The sequence below is a fragment of the Neophocaena asiaeorientalis genome, unplaced genomic scaffold (genome assembly GCF_003031525.2).
Source record: "Neophocaena asiaeorientalis asiaeorientalis breed wild unplaced genomic scaffold, Neophocaena_asiaeorientalis_V1.1 scaffold65, whole genome shotgun sequence".
In the NCBI taxonomy this organism is placed as follows: Eukaryota; Metazoa; Chordata; class Mammalia; order Artiodactyla; family Phocoenidae; genus Neophocaena; species Neophocaena asiaeorientalis.
The window spans coordinates 18,081,562-18,106,345 of NW_020173215.1; the positions used below are offsets into that span (position 1 = coordinate 18,081,562).

The following is a 24,784-nucleotide window of genomic DNA, read 5'->3' on the forward strand; positions in this document are numbered from 1 at the left end:
TTCCACTCTCAGCAGGAACTAGAACCACAGATCCCCAGCACCACCCCGCTGCACCATCTCCCCAGCTGCCTGGATGCCCTGGGAGCAGCAGGGGCCTTTGCTCTGTGTGTGCTCCCCTCTGCGACCACCTGCCTGGCCGGGTGGCATCGGCTCAGAGAACGCACAAGAGCAAAACTGCGTGGGGGCCTGGGCGCCCAGTAACAGGGAGCCCATCACTGGGGACAGGGGGTCCACGCGGCCGGAAGGAAAGCAGCCGTCTACACGTGGCCGTGCACGGGCGCGTTGCGGGACTGGGGCCTCCGAGGAGGAATAACGCCTACGGAGGTGTGAATCGACCCCGTGGTGACATCTCACCAACAGGGAGAAGCTTCAGCTCTTCTCCGGCTGCTCCTCAGCGAGAGTCCCTGCCCCCACCCCGGTGTATGAAGACGGCTATGCATCAATAAACTGCTGGGAAATTCCCGCTGATCCGGCGCCCCCTGCTGGCACTACATCACTCACTCTCCCCAGACAGAACTAAACAGTAGCGACTCGGCAAAAATGGCCACAAATCCGCTTTCTTCAAAGTCAACTCCACTTCTCAAATCGCAAACAACTCATCTTAACTGCTTGGGAAGGCGAGGGGCTGAGGGCTGCCCCAGCTCCGCCTCTCTGCCCGCAAGCGCCCCGTACGAGGGCCAGCTGCCGGCATGGACCTCAGCGTGAGCCCCTTGCGCTCCGGTACCCTGCTCTGGATGGTCAACTCAGAACAGGAGGGCAGGGGGCCCCTGAGGGAAGCCTTCGAGAGGAGAAACAGCCAGCAGATGGAGTGAGGGCAGAACTGGGCCGCTGACGCCTGCCCGCCTGCCCACCGCCCAGGGAGAGGTCTCATTTTAGCACAAGCAGTGACCTGGACCAGCCAGTCCAGCCTCCTCAACCTACAGATGAGAAACCGGCAGCCAGTGAAGGGCCTGCTCGGGCCCACACGGCCAGCAGGGCCCAGACCCAGATCTCGTCGCAGCACAGTCAGAACCAGAATCTCCTAACTTAAGGGTATAAACACTAGACCAGAAGCCCTAGTGGGGCAAGGGCTGTGTCCCCCCTCAACAGTGCCTGGCACACAGCAGGTGCTCAGTAAACACTTACTGAACAAATTAACCAAGGATGCCATTTAGCTTAAAACAGAGACCAGACCATCTGAAGACCTGCCCAAGAGAAGCCGAGGAGTAGGATTTCCAGCTGACATACTTACTTCTCCCGTCATATCAGTCAGAAAGCAAAACCACAGCAACTGGTCCACAGAGAATTTCCCACAAAGAACTACTAACCAGGAATCAGAGAACTGAAAGGGCAGAAAGAGACTCCAAGATGCCAGGACGGGAAGCGGCTGCACCCCCGGGGCTGGGACAGTATGGGAAGAGGAGGACTTATTTTAACTCTGCAGCCAGATGAGGGGCAGGTGGGACCCGGACCTCGGACCTCAGAGAGGGCACAGGCAACGGCTGGTGTCTGGGGGGTGACAAGGCCCCGGACAAGGCGGGGAAACCGCAAACTGGACTCAGCGGCAGCGGCAGGAGGACCCTCCTCCTCTTGCCTGGCCGCTGGGAGCAGAGCCAGGTGGGGACCCAGCTGGCAAGGGGAAGAGGGCACAGACTCCCTTCCCAGAGCCCATCACAGAAGGCGGGCTTGGGGCTGAGGGACAACAGCAGAGTAACAAGCACAACTTGTGAGATCTGGTTGCTACAAAACTCTCCATATCAGGAAGAATTCTAAGCCCCAAATCAAATCAATTTTAAAATCAACAAAATTCCATTTCCAACACAACACTGGACAAACACAGAGCGGTGACTCTGGAATAACGTGTGGGGGCTGAAGAAGGGCTCCTGGAATCACCTTCTCGAGAAAGAAGCCAAGACTGGGTGTCCTGCTCAAGGAAGAAAAGGGTGAATATGTAGGAAAGGACATCCAACTCGAGACAGAAAATTAAGGAATATGTTTGTTTATTCAATAAATATCTAAGAGCCAGGCAGTCATCAAGAGTGAAAACCTTAAAAAGACAGAAACAAGGTGTGTGGCAAAACTTCCAAGCCAATAAAGGAGGTGATGAAGAAAGCAGGAAAACCAACAACAGCCTTGAAAACAAAACACAAACAAAGGCAGGAAAGGAGGAGAGAGTCTAGGAAAAAACAGACTTACAGAAAGTGCACAGTAACCTCACGGAACCAAAACTACACATGCCAGTAATCCCAATAAATATAAATGGACTAAATTTGCCAATTTATTACAGTGTTACTCTTGAATCTCAGAATGTCAAATTGGATCAGGAAAAACATCCAACTACCTGCCACTCATAGTAACAATCCTAGAACATGGAGAAATGGAAAAGTTTAAAGAAAAGGACAGAAAATGCTGACTCAGAGAAAGCTTGTGTAGCTATGTTAATAACAAGACAAAATAGACCTCATCCCTAATAGGGTTTTTAAATAAGAGATTCAATACACCAAAAAGGAAGAAAGTGAGGAAGAAGAGGAGGAAAAGGGGGAGAAAAATGCCACCATTGATTTTATAACTTTATGAGGTTAGAATAAACTTGATATCAAAACCAGACAAAAACAATGAGAGATGGGAACACTATAAGACAGTTTTACTCATAAAGACAGATTCAAAACTTTTACAAAAATATTAGCAAACCAAACCCATTAGTGTATAAAAAGATAAGCACAAGTTAGGCTTATCTCAGGAATGCAAGCATGGTTCAATATTCAAAACTCTATCAGTGTAATATACCACGTTAGCATTTTAAAGGAGGAAGCCCATTTGACTGTCTCAATGAACACAAAAAGAACCAAAAAAGAAAGGCCAAAATTCAACACCCATTCATGATGACAAGTATTAACAAATACGAACAGAAGTAATCCTGGCAAGGCAGCTGCACAAAGAAAGCAGTGAATCAACTGTACTTTTATATATCACAAAAGTTAACATTTACAATTTTTAAGTAGGTACCCGTTTACAATAGTAAGAAAATGTGTAAGGTACCTAGGACTAAATCTGGCCAAATCATCTAAGAAAAAAATCTAATTAACAACATTTATGAAGGTAGCTATAAAACTTTAATGAATGAAAATAAAGAAAACCTAAATAAATGAAGAGAGGTACCATTTTCATGGATAGGAAGACTCAATATCCTACATATGTCAGTTCTCCCAATAAAAAAAGTCAATAGCATTTTATTTTTTGGAGAATTTATTAGCTGATTGTAAAATCTATATGAAAGAGCAAGACTCAAGCAAAGCCAAGATCAGATAAGGTGATTTGGCCTATCAGATACGAAGACTTACTACAAAGGTACAATCTTGAAGGTAAAGTGCAGTTGGGGTATTGACAGTGGAGGACAGAGAGCTGAGACCCACGTATGTGAACATACAGCACACGGCAGAGGGCACCACTGGGCCTCGTGAGAGCCTGAATTTAGTGCTCCAACAACTGGTCGTCCACATAGAGGAAAAAATGTACTTGCCACCACCTTATTCCATTCACAAAAATCAACTCCAAAAAATTTTAGGGGAAAAAAAGGAGAAAATCTTTCTGTCCTCAGGGTAGTAGTGAATGTGTTATGTCAAAAGTGCAAGATAAAGGCTGACAAGCTGGATGACATTAAAGTGAATAACTTCTGTTCATCAAAATGCCACAGCAGGGCTTCCCTGGTGGCGCAGTGGTTGAGAGTCCGCCTGCCGATGCAGGGGACGCGGGTTCGTGCCCCGGTGCAGGAGGATCCCACATGCCGCGGAGCGGCTGGGCCCGTGAGCCGTGGCCGCTGAGCCTGTGCGTCCGGAGCCTGTGCTCCGCAACGGGAGAGGCCACAACAGTGAGAGGCCCGCGTACCGCAAAAAAAAAAAAAAATGCCACAGCACACGGAACATGGAAAGGGCATTCATGGAACGCTTGTAATCGGCAAAGGTTAATAGCCAAAATCTGTAACTCCTACCAATTAGAAAGACAACTCAACAGAAAAATGGGCAAAGTTTTCAGTAGGTCCCTCACAAAGAGGAAATCAAATCTCGGTGCTCGAGGGAATGCAAACTAAAGCCGCAACAAGATACCATTTTACAACTAATAGATTGGCAAAAATTGGAGGAGTCTGGCGAAGGCAAGCTTCGGCAAGGATGTGGAGCGATCTGAGCTCTTACAGTAGCTGGGACGGGACTGCCAGGAAAACAGCACGTTTCTGCACAGTTACAGCATTCTGAGCAAATTGTACTGAGACTTGGGACCTGTACTAAAAGTTTCCACGTCCTGGGACTCAGCAGTTAAATTATGACCAAAGAGATGGTGAGAACTCCAGGTGAGACTGACATTTCAAAGGAATGAGGCCTGGAACACCTCCCAAAGAGGCTGATCTTCTGTCCCTCCTGAAGACACCCACCTGCACTGCAAAGGGTGAGAGGAGAGACCCAGGATTTTTCCCCTGTCTAGAAAGAGGATTTGCTTAGAGTAACGGTTTCTCTCCCCCTTAAGGAGGGGAAGGGGGCAGCACGTGTATAATCTCCTGGATCCCTGTTTGGGGAGTTGAGGGGTGATACCCAATGTGGTTCTCATTGCTCCAGTCCAGGGCAAGGACTGGGCACGGGGGAACCACTGTCGTATTGTACATCAGTAATTAAAGCTGTGTCTGCTCCAGAGACCTGTCTACTGTCAATATGAACGGATACAGAGACCAAAAGCTTAACACCCGGCCCTGATACAAACCAGCCATTCCATTCTTTGGATAGACCCTGAGAAATGCCTTCATATACACGCCTGGAGACGTGTGCGAGAATGTTCACCAACGCATCATAGTCATTTTGTTAATGGCTCTGTGGGTGTGTGTGCGCGCACACGCGTGGGTGTGTGATGGTGGTACGCCCACACGATGGAACGTTACATAGTTAGAATGGTGAACTGCAGCTGCAGATGGTATCATGGATAAATCTTTGAAATGATATTCAGTGATTTCAAAACAGGTTGCATGAGACTGTGTTATAAAGCCATTTTTATAAAGCTGAAGAAACAGCAAAACTAATCAATAAGGGCTTCAAGCACTTCAAACACTTCTGATTCTGGCAGTGGCCACTTAGCTCTGAATATTCTCCCTTTTCCTGGAAACTATACAAAACCAAAGAACAGTAAGGGGTGGCATTGCTTTGTGTCTCTGCTCCTTTGCTCCCGTTTCCTTCACCTCAGTGTCCCCCACTCTCCGTCCTACAGACTGCGTCCAGCTCTGGGAAGCCCTGCCCTGCCTATTCCAGGAGGGCCCAAGCGCTTCTCCCCTGCTCCCCCTAGCGCCTCCACCGGCCTGGGTCTCAAGGTCCACACGCAGCACCGAGTCCCCCAGAGAGCGCTCAGTGCACGTGGTCAGAAGGAAGGCCTTGCGCAGAGCGAGCCCATAGGGAGCTAAGGAGCCCAGAGTGCCCTTCCCAGCCCGGCCCCGGCCCCTCTGCCCGGTGGTGTTGTCTCCCCAGACCGCTGACTCTCTCTCCATTGTTCGCTTCCTTTCCTCTTGCTTGGGCAGAGAGTGATGCAATGTTGCCCAAGGGCATTGTTTACAAGGCGTAAAGATCAAAGCTGCTGTTTTTAGAGGGAATTATATCATGGGGCCCTAACCTGGCCTTTTTAGTATTCTCCAGAATTTTTTTAGAATCTATTTTAAAACTTCCTCTCATTGTACTAGAAAAACTGCGCAAGATCTGTCTGTTGAATCCAATACTCTCCTGGCTGGATAGCTGATGATGTCATTAGCAATGCCATAGAAATACCACTACAGCTTCCAGTACCAATCCTCACTTTGCTCTCATTAAAAGAATTAAGAAAGTAATTTTCATTTGTTTCTCCGAAGGCATTATTTTTAGTAAGTAAAATATGTTCAGATTCCCATAATAAAAAAATCAAAACAACACAAAATAAAATTATAGTGTCCTGGACGCTTCCCAGTTTTCACTTACTAACCTGAGGTAACTACTACTATCTGTTTGGAGTTCCTTTTAATTTTTTCTGTATACTTACATATAAATATATGCATGCTTTAAAATGTCACAGGTTTATTTGGAGGGTACTGAAATACGTTACACAAAAGCGGGATCATAGTAAATATGTACATGTGACCTGCTTTTTCGCTTCGGGCGTCTTGGGGAGCTTTCCACATGGGTAATACCCCGCGCCACCCCCCATGGCAGAGCCCAGAGCCACAGTCCCCTCTCAGTGATGGACATCTGGGCTGCACACCTGCCTGTGCAGCCACACTTCCCAGCCCCCCTTGCAGCAGGGTGCAGTCACGTGACAGGCCTGGACAATGAGAAGCAGCAAGAGCTTGTGCAGCTTCTGCTGGGGCTCCACTGCTCCCTCCCCGCTCCTGCAGGCTCCCCCCTCCACTGCTCCTTCCCCCCTCCTGCAGGCTCCCCCCTCCTGCAGGCTCCTCCCACCTCCTGCAGGCTCCCACTCCCCCCTCCTCCTGCAGGCTCCCCCCTCCTCCTGCAGGCTCCCCCCTCCTGCAGGTTGGAATGTAGCGGAAGCTGTGTCTCCGTCTGCACCTTCAACTGGAGGCACAGCCGGGAACCTGGCTCCTGATGAACGGGGAGCCTCCACACCAGGCCTGGGCAGCCCCACCCAAACTCTTAACAAACTTAATAAAATGGAAAAGCATCCATTTATAAACATTATTTAACTCTCGTCAACAATGTCATACACTCGGCTAAGTCTACGAGTGATGCCCTCCCAGCCCCCAGCCCAATATCTCAGGGCTCCCCAAGGAGGAAACAGTTCAGGAGCGTTGCCCGGGTCAGCGCACTAGGAGTCAGAGCATTGGATGTGACTGGGAGGAGGTGGGAAAAGTGGGCCTTCTCTTTGGCCGGTTTCCCTCCAGGCTTCCACAGGAGTGAGGGGTCCCAGAAAGCCGGGATCTGGCCTGAGCTAGGGTATAAAGGACCAAGAAGACAGTGACAAAGCCCTCGTAAAGGAGCATCCTGCAAAGGTGACTGACTGGACAGAGAACTGGTAGGACTCAGACCAGCTGGTGACTGAGTGCAGTGCTGTAGCCCCTCTGAGAGCTGGCTTGCTTTGTGCGGACACAACAGAAAGGCTGCGTGCCAGACGTTCAAAGGGAACGTTTAATACAAAGAGCTGTCAGTATAACATGGAAGCAATCATAAACACAGAGACCACTAAAGACCATCCTAGGGCTGCAAGAGAGACAGAGACAGAAACAGAGAAGAGAGCGAGGGCGCTATGGGGAGGGCGTCCTGGCAGTGGCCGCTCCCCAGGCCTGGGGTCAGGTGTGCTTGCCCCTCACTGGTCACAAGCAACACCCCTCAGGGGCACAGGCGGCCAAGGCTGGCTTAAAAGGAGAAGCTGGGAGGCGGGGGTGAGAAGTCCACTAGGGGTGTGAAAAGCTCCAAGGTTTCCCCAGAACCCACGAGGCCATGGAGGGCTGTGCCCACGCGCAGCGCTGCGGCTGCACCGGCAGGAGTGGAGGCCCAAGCGGGGCCATCAGCTGCCTGGCTGAGCACTGAAGGCTCCACACACACAGGCCCCTCGGCAAAGACCGAGACGGACCGGCTCCAGGCATCGAAGGAGATCTCTGCCCCGTCCGTCACTAGCTGACCTCTAAGCGAACCAAGCCGAGACCTCGTGGCCACACACAACAAAGAATGCACCGGACAGAATTTGCTCAGAAAAGCCCCTAAACAAACAACAACAAACAGCAAGGAGGGGAGAGCGCATCTCCGCTCCCGGGACAGCTGCGCGCTGCGCGGGGCGCCCTGCTGAGTTTCTGGGTTGCGCGAAGATCAGATGTTGTGTGCAGAGGGCGCCAGATGCTGGGCTGAGCCAGGCGGCCGAGTCTCTCGCCTCTTAGCGCCCAGCGCACACCTCTTTCCCAGCGCCGGACCCTGGAGCTGGGCCTTGCAGACGGTGCTCTGCCGGCGCGGGCTCGACGGCCGGCTCTGCCAGCGGGGCTGCGCTGGTTCCCGTCGGGCTGTTTTCCGGGCGGCGGGAGCAGGCTGTGCCCGCATCCTGCTCAGGGCCATCATTCTCCGGCAGCCTGTTCCCCGGGCAGCCCTGGCTGCAGCCCCATGGCCTCCTCCCCTTGGTGCTAAGCCTCCGCCTTGTTGCCACCCTTGCCCCTCTGCCGCTTCCTCCCTGGGGTTCCGTTAGCGCTCGCTTGGCAGTGGGCCACCTCTGGTCTGGCTACCGATTCTTCAGGCTAACGTCTCCCTGTTCAAATCGCTGGTGTGTTTTCTGTCTCCTGGCCAGATCCTGGCGGACACAGCCTGATTTTGCACAGAGTAAGACACTGAAGCCACTGTCACCACGGAGAGGAACTGACAGTAACTCCGGACACCGACTGCTCGACCTTCCACAGCCTCTGGCCCCTCCCCGTCCTGCTCCTAACGCCTCTTCCTCTTCGCATTTCCAGCACTTCCTTCCTCATCCCTTCCTGGCCTGTGCTCCGCTCATCCTGACAAGCCGCCAGCCAGCTCGAGCCAGGCCAGGAGGGACACCAGGAGGCCCACCTTAGGATCCTGGAAGCTTCTGCCGCTCCAGCAGGGGCTGTGGGATTAGACTGCACTAATAATGCAGGGGAACCCAGTTAGCAAAGACCAATGGATACACTTCCAGAGATTAGAGCTGGAACGCAATACAATACAATTTATTACTACTTAGTTTTAGATAAATCATGTGTCCCATCACGTCATGAAAGGAACGCCACCTGGCTGTGGGCAAGTCGCTCGATGGGTATAAACCCTACTCTCCTTGTAAGATAATGAGCTCATAGGGCAAATAAGGAAATAAAGCACACTGCAAACACTGAACGCTACACTGCTACTTTCCAGCACTGGGAGCATCAGTCCCACGTCGAGCACTTCATTCTTTTGTTACAGTATAAGCAATAACAGCCAATACCTTCGTTTTCACTACATTTTTGTTGAAGGTTAAAGAACATTAAAAAGAAGCCCAAGGCCCTCCTAAGTATAGTCCACTGCTCTCTGACAAAGGGGCAAAGACAATACAAGGGAGCAATGATTGTCTTTTCTACAAACGGTGCTGGAACAAGAGATAACCGCATGCAAAAAAAAAAGTGAATCTAGATACAGACCTTTAACTCAAAACGGATCATAGACCCGGATGTAAAATAAAAAACCATAAAACTCCTAGAAGATAGCACAGGAGGAAACCCAGATGACCGTGGGTTTAGTGATGCCTTTTTGGTACAACACCAAAGGCACGATCCACCAAAGAAAGAATTGATAAGCTGGACCTCATTAAAATTTAAAACTTCTACTCTGTGAAAAACAATATCAAGAGAATGAAAAGACAAGCCACAGAATGGGAGAAAATATTTGCAAAAGACACATCTGATGAAGGACTGCTACTCAAAATAAACAAAGAACTTAGGTGGCGCAGTGGTTAAGAATCCGCCTGCCAATGCAGGGGACACGGGTTCAATCCCTGGCCCGGGAAGATCCCACATGCCGTGGAGCAACGAAGCCCGTGCGCTACAACTACTGAGTCTGCGCTCTAGAATCCACGAGCCACAACTACTGAGCCCGTGTGCCACAACTACTGAAGCCTGCGTACCACAACTACTGAAGCCCACACACCTAGAGCCCGTGCTCCGCAATAAGAGAAGCCACCGCAATAAGAAGCCCACGCACCACAACGAAGAGTAGCCCCCGCTCGCCGCAACTAGAGAAAGCCCGCACACAGCAACAAAGACCCAACACAGCCAAAAATAAAAACAAATAAATTTATATTAAAAAAAGGAACTAAAGGCCTATTTCTTAAAAAAAAAAAAAAACTCAACAGTAAGAAAACAAACAATCTGTTAAAAATAGGTCAAAGATCTCAACAGACACCTCACCAAAGAAAATATACAGATGACAAGTAAGTATGTGAAAAGATGCTCAACCTCACATGTCATCAGGGGAGATACAAAGTAAAACAACACTACCTGCCACTACCTACGTGTCAGGACGGCAAAAACACTGAACACTGACACCACCAAACTGGGGCCCAAATGTGAAGCAACAGAAACTTTCATCACTGCTGGTGGGAATGCAAAACGGCGCAGCCACTTTGGAAGACAGTTTCTTACAAAGCTAAACATTCTCTCACCACACGAGCCAGCAATCCCACTCCTTGGTACTTACCCAGAGGAGTTGAAAACTTATGTCCACACCAAAACCTGCATGCGCACAGATGTTTATAACAGTTTTACTCAAGTTGCCGGAACTTGGAAGCCACCAAGGTGTCCTTCAGAAGGTGAATGGATACATAAACTGTGGTACCTCCAGATAACGGAATAGTACTCAGTGCTAAAGAGAAATGAGCTATCAAGCCATGAAAAGACATGGAGGAACCTTCAATGCATATCACGAAGTGAAAGAAGCCAATCTGAAAAGGCTACAGACTGTATGATTCCAACTATACGACAGCTGGAAAAGGCAAAACTACGGAGACAGGGAAAAAAATCAGTGGTTGCTGGGGGAGAGCAGGGGAGGGCTGAACAGGCAGAGCACGGAGGACTTTTAGGGCAGTGAAACCACCCTGTCTGATTCTACAATGGTGAATACACGTCACTATAATCTGCTCAAGCCCACAGAATGCGCACCAGCGACAGTGACCCTAACATAAACTATGGACTCCGGGGTTACTGACTGTGACAAAGGTACCCTCTGGTGAGGGATGCTGATGGTGGCAAGGCTGCATGCCTTTGAGGGTAGAGAGAACTCTCTGTGCCTTCCTCTCAATTTCATTATAAACCTAAAACTGCTCTTAAAAATAAAGTCTTTAAGACAAGAGAGACGACGAAGCCCAAGGTTTGACTCATGAGCCTGCTTCGTCCTGACTGCTGAGCCTTAGACAAGTCACTCAGCCCTCAAGGACCGGTCACCTCGCCTGGAGAGCAGGGAGCGCGGCACCCTGTCTCTGGGCCTCCTGAGGTCAGAGGCCCTGTGGGGAGTCTAAGGCTTGCCACCAAGTGAACGGGCATGAGGGTGCACCGCAGTCTGCCAGACAAACACCATTTATTCCTGCCAGTGTCACAACTCACAGGCACAGTGGCAATGGAGAAAACCCATTTGTGGGTTATGTTCAAAGAGGTGGTGAATTCCCCAATTTCTGATAACATTTTAGCCACCTTCCAGGGCCTTCCCTCCCTAAGCCCTCCCCCAACCAGAGAAGCCCAGGCCGAAGCTGCCGCCCACACCGCCCACACTGCCCACACCGCAGGTGAAAGGAGACCCCAGCCCATGCAGTTCCACCGAGGGAACGGGAGGGAAGGTGCGCACAAGGGCAGAAGTCCCGCTAGCACGGCCACTGTAGGAATTCAGTCAAAACCTGCATGACTACAACTGTGTTTTACACAAAAGCACAAATCTATGCTTAGATACATCACAGTGTTACATGGTCGTTTAGGGGAGCTAAAACTATGGGAGACCTGTCCTTTCCTTCGTCTTTAAGTTTTCTCTGAGGTGTTCTACGATGAAAACTAGTAAGACTTGGGAAGGGGACGGATCCTGAACAAAACGTTCAACAAACTCCACAGCCCAGGCCACAGCGCTCCTCCAGTCTTTGGAGGGTTTTCCTGTGGGATTTTCAGCTGCTGGGAACAAAAATGTGAACAAACGCAGAAAAGGTGTTTTAAATCACAAAGGTCCTCTGAGAAAGGCTCCTTCCAAGCCAGCCGAGCTGAGGGCCAGCCCTCCTCTCACCGCGGCTGCGTCTCAGCCTGCCCCGCCAGCACAGATGCCAGCACCGCCCCAGCCTGCCAGGGCCAGCCCTCCTGCTGTGCTGAGTCCCTCCCCCGACTCCGAACCAAGCTCCTGGCCCCGCCCCCAGCTGTTTGATGCTCAAGCCACGAGCCACTGCCAACTTCAGCTGGCGTTTTTCTCGTAGCAGGACTTTCTCAATGAAGGACTTTCTCAATGAAGGAAACACCAAGGTGAAGCTCCCCGTCCTGAAGCGACCAGTCTCTGTGCTTCAGAATTTTCTCGCTTCAAAAGGGCCTGAGGCCTCAGCCACTGGGGCCAGAGACGAAGTGGGCTTCAAAGGGGCTGCCGGAACAGGCCCCTCCAGCACCCACGGCAGAAGGAAAGGGTGGGCAGCGGGGAGGAGGGCCTCCCTCTGGCCAGGGGGTCACCATCTCTTCCACCACCACCTGTCCCACCTGACGTCCCGCCCCGCCCCACCCAGAGCCAGGGCAAATCCAGGCAGACGTGCCCTGAAGCCGACATAGGCCGCCAGGGCAGCCAGAGGAAGGCAGGACTGGGAACTGGGCAATGAAGGTGCCGTCGCACATCAGTAACTGACCGAGTTATGAGAGCACGCTCACCTTTCCTGACCCTCCCCTAACAGGCTTACCTTTTTGTCTTCCTTAGTCTTTCTAACATTTCGATGGGGGCCGAAAATGTTCTGCATCCCGAGAGCCTTCCTGGCCCAGTCCCTTTTCTGGGTGCTGGGCACGGGCTGCGCGGGGCTGCCCTCCAGCCGGTAGCGGTCAGCGGGAATCTTGCTCATGGGAGGGGGCAGTGTGCCACAGTTGATGCTGGACCAGCCGTCAGTGGAGTCCGTGTAAGACTCCTGGTCGCTGGTGTGCCCGCACTGCCACTCCTGCAGGACGTGGACCGGGAGCCACCGCTGGCCAAAGCCACCACCGGGGCCCGCAGCGCCCCTCTTGGAAGGAGGAACCGAGCACCGCAAGGATGCCGGGGGGCCTTCCACGTGAGGAGTGGGCCCCAGGTGCTTACCGAGGTCCCGGCACCTGTCGGCCTGCGGAGCGGCCTCAAACGGGGCCCCCTCGGGGTCGTGGCCGAAGGCCCCGTTCCAGGGGCCGCCCCAGGGCTGGGAGCCCCGCCCGACCACACCCTCCCAGGCGCTGCCGCTGGGGCCGTGCCTGCTCGAGCTGGCGCCCAGGTCCAGCACGAGCACCCGGCTGCTTCTGTCCTCGTGGGTGAAGTTCCCGATGCCGCTGTCGCTGTTGCTGCTGGTGCTGGTGTTCTGGTGAGCGTCTGCGTCCCCGTCCGCAAAGGCCCGGGCCCGCACGCCCTCAATCAGTTCGCCCATGTCCCGGTACAGCACGGAGATGAACTGCAGGACTGGAAGCGAGGACGCAGGGAACTCCAGGCAGCCGTTGGTGTCAGGGTCAGCTGTGCACTCAAACCCGAAGCGCCGGGCGATGCCCTGGTGGATCTTGTGACTGAACAGGTCCGGGTCCACCATGAACACGTGGCAGGACGTCCGCAAAGCGCCCTCCTCCTCCTGCGCCAGGCTCCCGTCGTCGGCCGCCTGCATGGTCACCAGCCCGAAAAACCTCCTGTCATCTGGGCACACGGCGCTGAATGCCAGCCTCTCGGCCGGGTATCGGGCCACGACAGCGGCCTTGTCCGTGCAGAGCTGCACGCAGTCATGCATGATCTGCATGGTCACCAGCGAGTGGATCTTCTGCTCGGCCCGCAGGCGCCGCAGGCAGCCCCGGATGGCCTGCACGCTGTCCGATTCCAGGCTGCAGCTGGTGGACGGCAGCTCGATGGAGCCCAGGTAGCCCACAACCATGGCCACGTTCAAAATGCTCGCGTCCACCCCAAAGTCTTCGTGAGTCTCCAGCCCAACGCTGAAAACAGAATCATCATTCACAACTCCCGGTATCTCCTCCTTAGATAGCAGGCTGGTATTTGGATTATTTACACTTTCATGGCCAAGGTCAAATCGCCCAGTGGCTGATTCTGAAAGGGATCTTTGTTTCAACTTCAAGGGCTCTGAACTGCTTGCTCGAAGACCGGGGTTTTCAAAGATCATGCTGAGAATCCCTCCGGACTGCATTTCCTCAACGACCCTCTCTGCTCTGTTTATACCTAATGCCTTCGAGTCGAGCTTGGGCTTCAGCCAGCCTTTTCCTTCATAAAATCCAACCTCTTCATCACTGGAGCAGGACTCCAGGTGGCCGATGCCCTCACCAATCACCATGTGCAGGACACCAGAACATTTCCCAATTAACTTCACCACGTCCTCATGGGATGCTGTCTTCACGTTGATCTCGTTGACAGCAAGTATCTGGTCGCCAGCACGGAGGCCCACAAAATCCGCAGGGCTGCCTCTCATGACACAGCTGAGCACACAGGGCGCCTGCCCGGAAAGCGCAAATCCGTACCCCGCCCTTCCTCTGGCCACCTCCACGCTCCGCATCCGGGGGGGCGCCGTCCCGAGCAGCGGCCGCTCCCCCAGGTCCCCCGCTCTGTACATCTCAAAGTGCTTCCGAGACCAGGAGCATAGCTCACTACGCCGGCGGATCCGTGGTTCAGGGAATGCTGGAAGCTACCATAGTTCTCCTTGAAATAATGCCCTAAGGAAGAAGAATAAAGAGCTCGTTGTTAAAGATCTCATATTTATATACTGCTTACTGCTACTACCCAAACATAAAAAGATAACTCACAACAAAACCATCACAGGAAGAGTCTCTCGTTGCCACACAAATGTCAACGTGAAGGAGACACACTACCTCTGTGCAAATCTTAAAGTCAGCCTAAGAAATCTTCCAGAGCAGAAGGCCTTTCCCAGGGCTGGTGTCCTCCCCAACTCGGATCTCGCCAAGGCTAATCCCACCCCGGGTTTGAGGAACACAGGACTCCCGCAGAATCTGCTTCCTCCCTGTCTGGATGGAAAGAGGAGAGCCCTTGGACCCTAATCACTCAAGGGTGTGGTCCAAGGACCAGTGCCCAGCTCCCCGGAGCTCCCTGCCATGCACTGAGCCAGGGGCAGAGCCGAGGGTGGAAAGGCAGCTGCGTGACCCCTAGTCCAGCCCCGTCTTTGATCACAAGCTCCCTCCACGCAAAGTTCTCCCCCAGGAAGGGTTGTCAGCTTGTTTTCCCTCATATCCACCACCCTCGCTCAAGTAATTTATTTTGAACAAAGCACCGCGTGGAGAAAACACATTAGTCTGAAATATTGGGTTGGCCAAAAAAGTTCGTTTGGGTTTTCCCATAAGATGTTACAGAAAAACACAAAGGAACTTTTTGGCCAACCTGATACTATAGAGGCTGCCTGACAGCACAGAGGAAACAACCAAAAAGAGCAAAGGAATTTAAACTTAACTGTTCCAGGGGGATGACTTCACAATAGAAAGTACTGGTTGTCACTGAAAAAAAACCCATGTCGGGATCCCCAAGACCACCGCTGGGTTTCCAGCAGGAGGACACGCAGGGCTCACGTATAATCAAGGCTCTGATCCATCACAGTGAAAAGCTGTGAAGCAGAACCACTGAAGGGAGAGGGCCTGGGGGCAAGGTCCAGAGGAAACAGGCACTAGCTTCCAGAACCCCGTCCCGTGGAGTCACGCGGGCCACGCTCCACCCCCGAGCGACACGCTGTCCCCAGGGAAGCTCGTCAGAGACTCAGAACCGGGGCTCTCATTGCGGGCCCACAGGCTCCGCGGGCCCCTCTGCCGGGCACACACCGAACTCCAGCCCCGGGGAGGGGGGAAGGGTGTCAGCACAGACATAGCAAGGGAAGCCCAGGGAGCCCCCCATCCCGACACCCCAGCTCCCGGACGCCAGCCCAGGGCCAGCCCCGCACACAGGCCTCGCAGAGGGCAGCAGCCGGGCCCGCTGGGAGGACTCCTCTCCCCACAAAACCCTTTAGAGATCACTTTGAAAAGCAATACAGTGAGTGATTGTATTGTGAAGATCCAAAACATAAGAGAACATGTTTTTTAAAGAGTATATGTTTTTTAAATAATTGTTTTAAAGTTGTCAGGAGAAACTCTCACGTCTTGGGATAAAGTTTCCAGTAACAGAAGCGTAACTCAGAGTAACTGATGTATACACACCAAAAAGTGAAAGAACTGGACAAAATGGCAAGTATACTATTCGATGACTCCAGCAGCGGCTGCAAGTGACAAAACACTGACATGCAGGACGCATGCTTGAGTAGAATTATTTCATGACAGTAAGAGTGGAAAGACAATTTATTTATAAACTACCATGTTATTCAATATCTAAGTGATGCTAAATTAATCATTTAAATATTAGGACTGGAATTTATTTAATATTCACCATTAAAAATGTGTATATTAAAGTCTGCCATGAACTATGCTTTAGGGTCTTCTCATTGGATCTTCTAAAGGGGTGTGGGCTACACAACACCCCAGAGACGCCACGTCCAGATCCCTGGAACCTGTCACCTCACGTGGCCGAGGGGACCTTACAGATGTGATGGAGTGAAGGGTCCCGAGATGGGAGGTCACCCTGGATTCGCCGGGGGCGGGGAGGGGGGCCGTGATCACAGGGTCCTGGCAGAGGGAGATGGGAGGGCGGTGGGAGGGAGGAGTCAGAGAGCAGAGCAACGGGCCTGGAAGGGGGGGAAGGGGCCTCCCCGGGGGCCTCCAGGAGGAACCAGCCTTGCCCGCGACACTGATTCTGGACTCCTGGCCCCAGACTGTAAGGGCGTAAATCTGAGTTGTTTCAAGCCACTGAGTTTATGGTCACTTGTTTCAGCAACCACTGGAAAACTCGCAAAAGGGGAATCGCCCTATTGGTGGGGAGAGGGGATGCAGTGCACGCGTGACACATCCCACCTGAAAAATGCTCACAACAGCGTCTGGCTCCCGGCAGTGTAGGCTGTCACCGTGAACTCACTGGGACAGGGTTAGCGAGGCCCTCCTGGTTCCTCCAGGAACAGAAAACCCCCAGCTTTCTCTTCCAAACAGTAACAGATGTTGCCTGTATGAAAAAAATAATTTCCCAGTTTTATATGCAGAATTACTCCATGATTCATCCGACCACCGTGGAGTCACAACACTGTGTGACACAATATTCAATGACAGTCTTGTAGGTGGTTTACCCAAACATTTCTATTAGACTCTTACTGTCATGTTCTTCTATCGATTAAAAATAGTTTCTAATTCATACTAGTAATATCTTGATACCTAATAATCACATTTTGTAATCCAACCTACAGGTTAATTTTTCCTTAAACTGTACCAGTTAATAGTAAAACTGGTGGAACAGTGAAATTCAGAAGAAACCCCTGGGCGCTAGTTTCCAACCTCACCCAGCACGTCTGCCACCCGGGCTCCCGCTCTCGCTCCTGCACTCAGAGGCCCCGGCTTCCGAGCTCTGAGCAGAGGCCAGCCCCGACCCACTGCGCACGGCCCAGGTGACCCACACGTGGGTGACAGCACTTGCAACACCCCGACTTGAGACCGTCTGCTACGGGCTGAATGTTTGTGTCCCCAAATTCATACGTGGAGATGCTAACCCAGTGGGATGATCTGGAGGCGGGGCCTTTGACAGCGATCAGGTTGGATGAGGTCATGAGGGTGGAGCCCCCACGATGGGACTAGTGTCCTTGTGGCTCCAGAGGAGACACGGGAGCCCCTGCACTCTGCTCTTCACCATGTGAGAAACCAGGAAGTGGGTCTCACCAGACTCCGGATCTGCCAGCGCCTTGATTTCGGACTTCCAGCCCCAGAACTAGGAGAAATAAACGCCTGGGGTTTAAGCCCCTCGGTGTAGGGAATTCTGCTACAGCAGCGGAGCGGACGAAGACATCATCTCATCAGCCAGCCTCCTTGTTTCGCAGAAAAGGTAACCAGGTCGGAAAGAAGTGCTTCTTCCAAGGGCCACCTCCCAATGGCTCAGTCAGCTAGGACACCAGGGCCTCCCCTCTCTGCACACCCCGCTACCACCATCAGCCACTCATCCTTCAAACCAACGAGATCTAGAAATAAACACCAGGTGCCTACCCCTTTCCACGGTTTAGATCTGGCACAAAATGAGTCCTGTCCTGATGAATTTCTCCACTCACAGGCACCGAGTGAATGCCTACCTGGGCCAGGCAGCGCCCCAGACCAAAAAGCTACAGAGAGGGTCCCAGCCCTGCCCAGCAGCCCGCCGTCCCCAGACAGGGAGGGGCAAGAGGAGGCGAACAGCCATCACTCCGGAGCAGGGCGAGTGCCAGCCCCGGCCCTATGCTCGGGTGCCCAGGAGTCTGCGGCAGATGGGCCGGGAAAGCCATCCCAGGAGGGGGCAACTGGCACAGCCGCAGTTCAGCCTCCACCTCTGCCCATGAGATGGGCGATCTGTGGGGACAGCGCTGCGGGTCTCATGGCTGTGCCGCAAAGGCGACAGATGTTCACGGGGCAACAGGCCGAGCTGAGCACGGGGTCAAAAGACCAAAGCAACAAAGAACAACCACAACAGGGCGCAGAAACGAGCGGGAGGGAGAGAAACTGAGGACCAGGAGGCAGAAAGCACCCAGCGCACGGAGGAGAAGCGGGAAGTCCAGGAATAAGGGCAAGACAGCCCCGGAACGGCGGCAGTGGGGAAGCTGCACGGTCCACGGCGTGCACCGCGCCGCTCTGGGGGCTTTACTCTTAATAACTCGTATGAGTGAAACGTCGCTATGATGTAGGTACGATTATTATTCTCATTTTGCAGATGAGGAAACGGAGGCACAGAGAAGTGAAGTAACTTGTCTTCAGCTGCACAGCTAATCAGTGTCAGAGGTGGACTTGAACCTGGCTGTTCTGGGCTTCCTCTCTCCCCATGCAGAGGGGCTCAGAGAGGAAGCGGAGCGGTGGTGGGACGCGCCCAGCAGCAGACCCCTGCTCCTCAAACCCATCCCCAAAGCCACTGTGTCCCAGCAGCTACCTACAACCACCACCCCAGCAGTGCCCACAGCGCCAGCACCCGCCACACACCACCTCCCCTGACAACCCTCAGGGACACACACGCGCACGGAGGACCCAGCACACCCCCGGCAGACACACGTCAGGATGCACGCTGGTGGTCCCTGTGTTCCGGCCACCTCATCCCCCCGGTCCATTCCAGCGCCCGTTCCCGACCCCTGCGAAGCCCTCCCGAGCCCACGGCCACTCCGCCTGCAGCAGTGCCCAAACCACCCGGGAGGATGCGCGGGTGGACTCCGCTCAGCAGGGCCACTTCCGGGCCCCTTACTGCCACCAACAACCAACGCCCTCGCCAAGCTTTCCTCCTGGAAGGGCCCCTTTTCCACTGCCTGCCACCTGACGCCCCCCACCGACGTCAGGGAGACCCTTCACCTGTTCATCGGTGTCACCGGGCGCCCACTGTGTGTGGGACTGGGCCAGACACGGGGCTGCCTCAGGAGGGAACGGTCCCTTCCTGTGAAGACCTCTCCGCAAGGGACCAGGACCTGGAGGCTCCGATGGCAGCAGCTTCCCGAGGGCGTCTGCACAGCTGCTGCTCGGGCCACGCGGCCTGGTGAGCGGTTCCCAAGGGACCCTCCAGGGAGGCAGCCCAGCTGCTGCGCTCCGCGCACGGGGCAGCACTGTCAGCTCCACTGTCCCTGTCCCCTCTCCCTGAGGACCCACTTCCTCTCTGAACTCAAAGCCCCCACGTGGGTGACCCCAAGGCCTGACCCCCGAACTCTCTCCTGAGCGCCAAACCCATTTCCTGAGCTCTCAGCCGCCCATCACCTCTCTCTGCATGTCGACACCCAAACACACCTTTGCTGGAAGCATCCCTCTCCTACCCCGCAGGAATGGCCTGGGCTTTCTTCACAGCACGTGCTGCGGGGCCGCCACGACATAGGGCGCCCGGGCCCCTGTCCAAAGCCACGTTCCCAGCCCCGGGGCTCTCAGCACTCCCGTCAACCCCGCAACTCTCCTCTGGTCACTCACGACCACCCAAACCCACCCGGCCTTCACCTCCCTGCCCTCAGCTCGTGGCCTGTCCCCTCCTCTCCAGAGAAGAAAGACACCCCGCAGGCCCTCCTTCTGCAGTGCACACCCTCCCCCTCCATCAGGCCAGCTTCTCCCCCAGGCCCTCGACGCCATCCCCACCACCTCGGGGGGCTGACACCGCCCGCCTGGGTCTGAAAACACCCAAGCCTCTCTAGCCCTAAAAGAAGTAAAACCCCTCAGTTGACTCCTGAAAGCACTGAAAGCATTTCCTCTAAGATCAGGAACAAGACAAGGATGTCCACTCTCGCCACTTTTATTCAACATAGTTTTAGAAGTCCCAGACACAGCAGTCAGAGAAAAAAAAAGGAAATAAAAGGAATCCAAATCGGAAAGGAAGAAGTAAAACTGTCACTGTTTGCAGGTGATATGATACTATACACAGAAAATCCTAAAGACACCACCAGAAAACTACAAGAGCTCATCAATGAATTCAGTAAAGTTGCAGGATACAAAATTAATATATAGAAACCTGTTGCATTTCTATACACAAACAATGCACTATCAGAAAGAGAAACTAAGGAAACATACTCCCATTTACCACTGCATCAAAAGGAATAAAAAACCTAGGAATAAACCTACCTAAGGAGGTAAAAGACCTGTACTCAGAAAACTATAAAACACCAATGAAAGAAACTGAAGACAATACAAACAGATAGAAAGATATACCATATTCATAGATTGGAAGAATTAATATTGTTAAAATGTCCATACTACACAAAGCAATATACAGATTCAAAGCAATCCTTAATAAAATGCCAAAGGTATTTTTCACAGAAATAAAACAATTTTAAATTTTGTATTGAAACACAAAGACCCCCGAATAGCCAAAATAATCTTGAGAAAGAAGAATAGAGCTGGAGGAATCCCACTCCCTGACTTCAGACTACACTACAAAACTACATTAATCAAAACAGTATGGTACTGTCACAAAAATAGACACATAGATCAATGGAACAGAATAGAAAGCCCAGAAATAAACCTACACACTTATGGTCAATTAATCTATGACAAAGGAGGCAAGAATATATTGGGTTGGCCAAAAAGTTCATTTGGATTTTTCCGTAAGATGTTATGGAAAAATCCAAACTAACTTTTTGGCCAACCCAATACGATGGAGAAAACACAATCTCTTCAATAAGTGGTGTTGGGAAAACTGGACAGCTACATGTAAAAGAATGAAATTAGAACATTCTCTAACACCACATAAAAAAATAAACTCAAAAAGGATTAAAGACCTAAATGTAAGACCAGAAACTATAAAACTCCTATATGAAAACACAGCAGAACACTCTTTGACATAAATCATAGCAATATTTTTTGGATCTGTCTCCTAAAGCAAAGGAAATAAAAGCAAAAATAAACAAATGGGACCTAATTAAACTTGAAGACTTCTGCACAGCAAAGCAAACCATCAATAAAATGAAAAGATAACCTACTGAATGGGAGAAAATATCTGCAAATGATATGACCAATCAGGGGTTACAGCTCATACAACTCAACATAAAAAAAGCTGATTAAAAAAATAAGCAGAAAAAAAAAAATAAGCAGAAGACCTGAATAGACATTTTTCCAAAGAAGACGTGCAGGTGGCCAACAGGCACATGAAAAGATGTTCAATATTGCTAATCATCAGGGAAATGCAAATCAAAATCACAATGAGATGTCACCTCACACCTGTCAGAATGGCTATTATAAAAGCAACTATACTCCAATAAAAAAAAAAATTTAATTCTAGAAAAAGAATGTCTATCATAAAAAACAACACAAATAACAAATGTTGGGGGCTTCCCTGGTGGCACAGTGGTTAAGAATCCGCCTGCCAATGCAGGGGACATGGGTTCGATCCCTGGCTCAGGAAGATCCCACATGCCATGGAGCAACTAAGCGCGTGCACCACAACTACTGAGTCTGTGCTCTAGAGCCCGCAAGCCACAACTACTGAGCCTGCATGCCACAACTGCTGAAGCCCGCGTGCCTAGAGCCCATGCTCTGCAACAAGAGAAGCCACACAATGAGAAGCCCGCCACTGCAACGAAGAGTAGCCCCTGCTCACCGCAACTAGAAAAGCCCATGCACAGCAATGAAGACCCAACACAGCCAAAAATTTAAAAATTAAAAAAAAACACAAATGTTGGTGAAGATGTGGAGAAAAGGGAACCCTTGTACACTGTTGATAGGAATGTAAATTCGTGCAGTCACCATGGAAAACAGTATGGAGGTTGCTCAAAAAACTAAAAATAGAACTACCATATGATCCCGCAATCTCACTCCTGGGTATATACCCCCCAAAAAACAAAAACTCTAATTCGAAAAGATACATGCACCCCAATGTTCATAGCAGCATCATTTACAATTGCCAAGATATGGAAGCAACCTAAGTGTCCGTCAATAGATGAATAGATAAGGAAGATGTGGTATATACACACATTGGAATACTACTCAGCCATAAAAAAGAATGAAATATTGCCATTTGCAACAACATGGATGGACTTGGAGGGTATTATGCTAAGTGAAATAAGTCAGATAAAGACAAATACTTATCACTTACATGCAGAATATCATTTATATTACAATAAGTATCACTTATATGTGGAATCTAAAAAATACAACAAACTAGTGAATATAACAAAAAAGAAACAGACTCAGATACAGAGAACAAAATAGTGGTTACTAGTGAGGAGAGGGAAGTGGGGATGGGCAATATAGGGGTAGGGGATTAAGAGGTACAAACTATTATGTATAAAATAAACTACAAGGATATACTGTACAACACAGGGAACACAGCCAATATTTTATAATAACTATAAATGGAGTATAACGTTTAAAAATTGTGACTCACTATACTGTACTCCTGTAATATATAATATTACACACCAGTAACATATAATATTGTACATCAACTATACTTCAATTAAATAAATAAAATATCTGCCCTGCAAAAAACAAAATAAAGCAAAACAAAAAGATGCAGCCTTAAGCAAAGGTTATCACAAACAGGAAACAACCATGGCAACAGAGTCTGAAAAAATCCACAATAACCCAGGGCTGGAGGACAGTCCGGGGCAGTTTCCACAGAAGGACCAGGAGATGGAGTACCACAGGAAAGCTAAGAGACCAGGAGGATGGATCCAGGGGCTATCGGGGGAAGGAAAGCAGTGGATAAATTCAGTGAAAAGCCTCCCTGTTCATCTGTCACTGCATCACCCACAGAGCAGCCAGAAAGGGTTTTCCCAAATGAGTAGGGTATATTTGGGGTTGGATGACTTAAATTGTAGCTTATGTGGAAAACACAAAATTCTCTTTGGAGAACTTTGGAGGCAGCTGAAATTGAAGCCAGATTTTAGCATTTGGTGGGATAGTTGACCTCATTTGACTTTAAAAAAAAAAAATAAGTGGGAAAGGAGAGAAAGAAACTGGAAGAAATAGCAGAGGGATCCAATAGCAGCTTAAACAAAGGTAAGATTCCCCCCAGTCCCACCCCCCACAACTCAGGGGACACAGGCCACCGTGCTCAGGTCCCCAAAACAGAGAAAAGCACTGCGGTTTCGTTGCCAAGTCTCAAGCCACAAGTTATGCCGAATCTCAAGGAATGGTTTGCAACCAGGCTGTTTCTGCACAAGAAACTGGTTACCACAGTGCCAGTGGACACAGCGCCAGTGACGGGTGGATGGGTGGATGGGTGGACAGATGGACAGATGGGGAATGGGGAGATGGATGGATGGGGGATGGGAGGATGGAAGGATGGATGGGGGATGGGTGAATAAATGGATGGATGGGTGGATGGGGTGATGGATGGATGGATGGGGGATGGATGAGTGGGTGTGGGATGGGGATAATGAATATATAGATGGATGGAGGGATGGACAGATGGGGATTGGGGGAAGGACGAACGGTGGGTGGCTAGATAGACTAAATTCATTTGTGGTGGTCAGTGTTTGCCCAATAACACCTCTCTGCCTTGTTGGTCCAAAAATTAATGGAACACTTCCCAGAGCTACAGAAAGACAAGAACCTTTCAATTCAAAGGGCCCACCAAGTGCTAAGCAGGGTAAGTGAAGAAGTCCCACCAAACCTTCAGAGAGAAAGGTCTCGTATGAAGGAAGAGAACCTGCCAGCAGGTGTCTGAGGACAGCAGAGCCCAGCCCTCAAGGTGCTACGGCTGCCGCACACTTGCTGAATAGGCAACAGGCAGGTGGAGGCCAAGGCTGGGTGTTCAGGTGCGGGTACACCAGCCATGCTCACCAGGCACTTACGTGAGTGAGCTGTACTATTAACGTACCCCCGGCCAGATCTTCAGCCTGTGGCAGCTCTAAAAGGTGAGGGTAGCCAGAAACAGCAGCACGTCCAGTCCGGCCATTTGAGTGTGATGGCCACGCACACGCAAGGGAGGCGCTGAGACAAGGCACTGCGAGTCCACAGCCACCCCTGCGCCAGCCGTCAGGAGGGACCAGACACCCCTCAGCCGGAAGCAGAGTCCCCATCTGCCTGACTCGGGGGGTTCTTTTTATTCACCCATGACACAGCCTCCCACCCAGTCGGGGTGGCCCCAGGAGGGCTGGGCCCTGGCCTCCACGCACACGGCAGCAGAGGCACAGACTGAATTTGACAACCAGACAGACAGACAGGTGCGCTGCGGGCGGTGCTCCGGACCCACCCTCCACCGCCTGCTGGTCGGTGGCCGCAGTCCGGATACACCAGGCCAGAAGCACGTGACACACTCCCCCGAAAGGACTTCTTGGCCTCTGAAAAAAGAAGGGAGGGCTCTTTATAAGAGGACCTCTGGTCGGGCAGTGTCTTCTGCGTGCAGAATTTTACACCCCTCTCCTGAACACCAGAGGCACTAAAATAGTCTACTGATAGCCGTCTGTCCATGTCCGCCCCACAAACACGTAGGGAGCCTTTGCTGTGCAGGCAGTGCTGTTCTGGGAAGAGGAACAGAGACAGTGGGGCTCGTCCGGGGGGAGCCTGTCCTGGAGGGGCCGTCCTGGGGGGGCCCATCCTCCAGGGGCCCATCCTGGGTGGGGGGGCCATACTGGGGAGCCCGTCTTAGGG

At 51.5% G+C, this 24,784-nt stretch overlaps 1 protein-coding gene across 1 annotated transcript in view; it reads right to left on the bottom strand.

Annotated features, from left to right (window-relative positions):
- The window catches only part of LOC112399786 (regulator of G-protein signaling 12-like), a 95,430-nt gene extending 78,712 nt beyond the window's left edge, over positions 1 to 16,718 (bottom strand). The window contains exons 1-2 of the mRNA XM_024745156.1: positions 16,583 to 16,718; positions 12,376 to 14,353 (exon numbers count right to left, since the gene is read on the bottom strand). Coding sequence (XP_024600924.1) covers positions 12,376 to 14,253 — 1,878 coding nt within the window. The 5' untranslated portion in view covers positions 14,254 to 14,353; positions 16,583 to 16,718. The remainder of the gene's footprint in view (positions 1 to 12,375; positions 14,354 to 16,582) is intronic.
- Between the last annotated feature and the right edge of the window lie 8,066 nt (positions 16,719 to 24,784).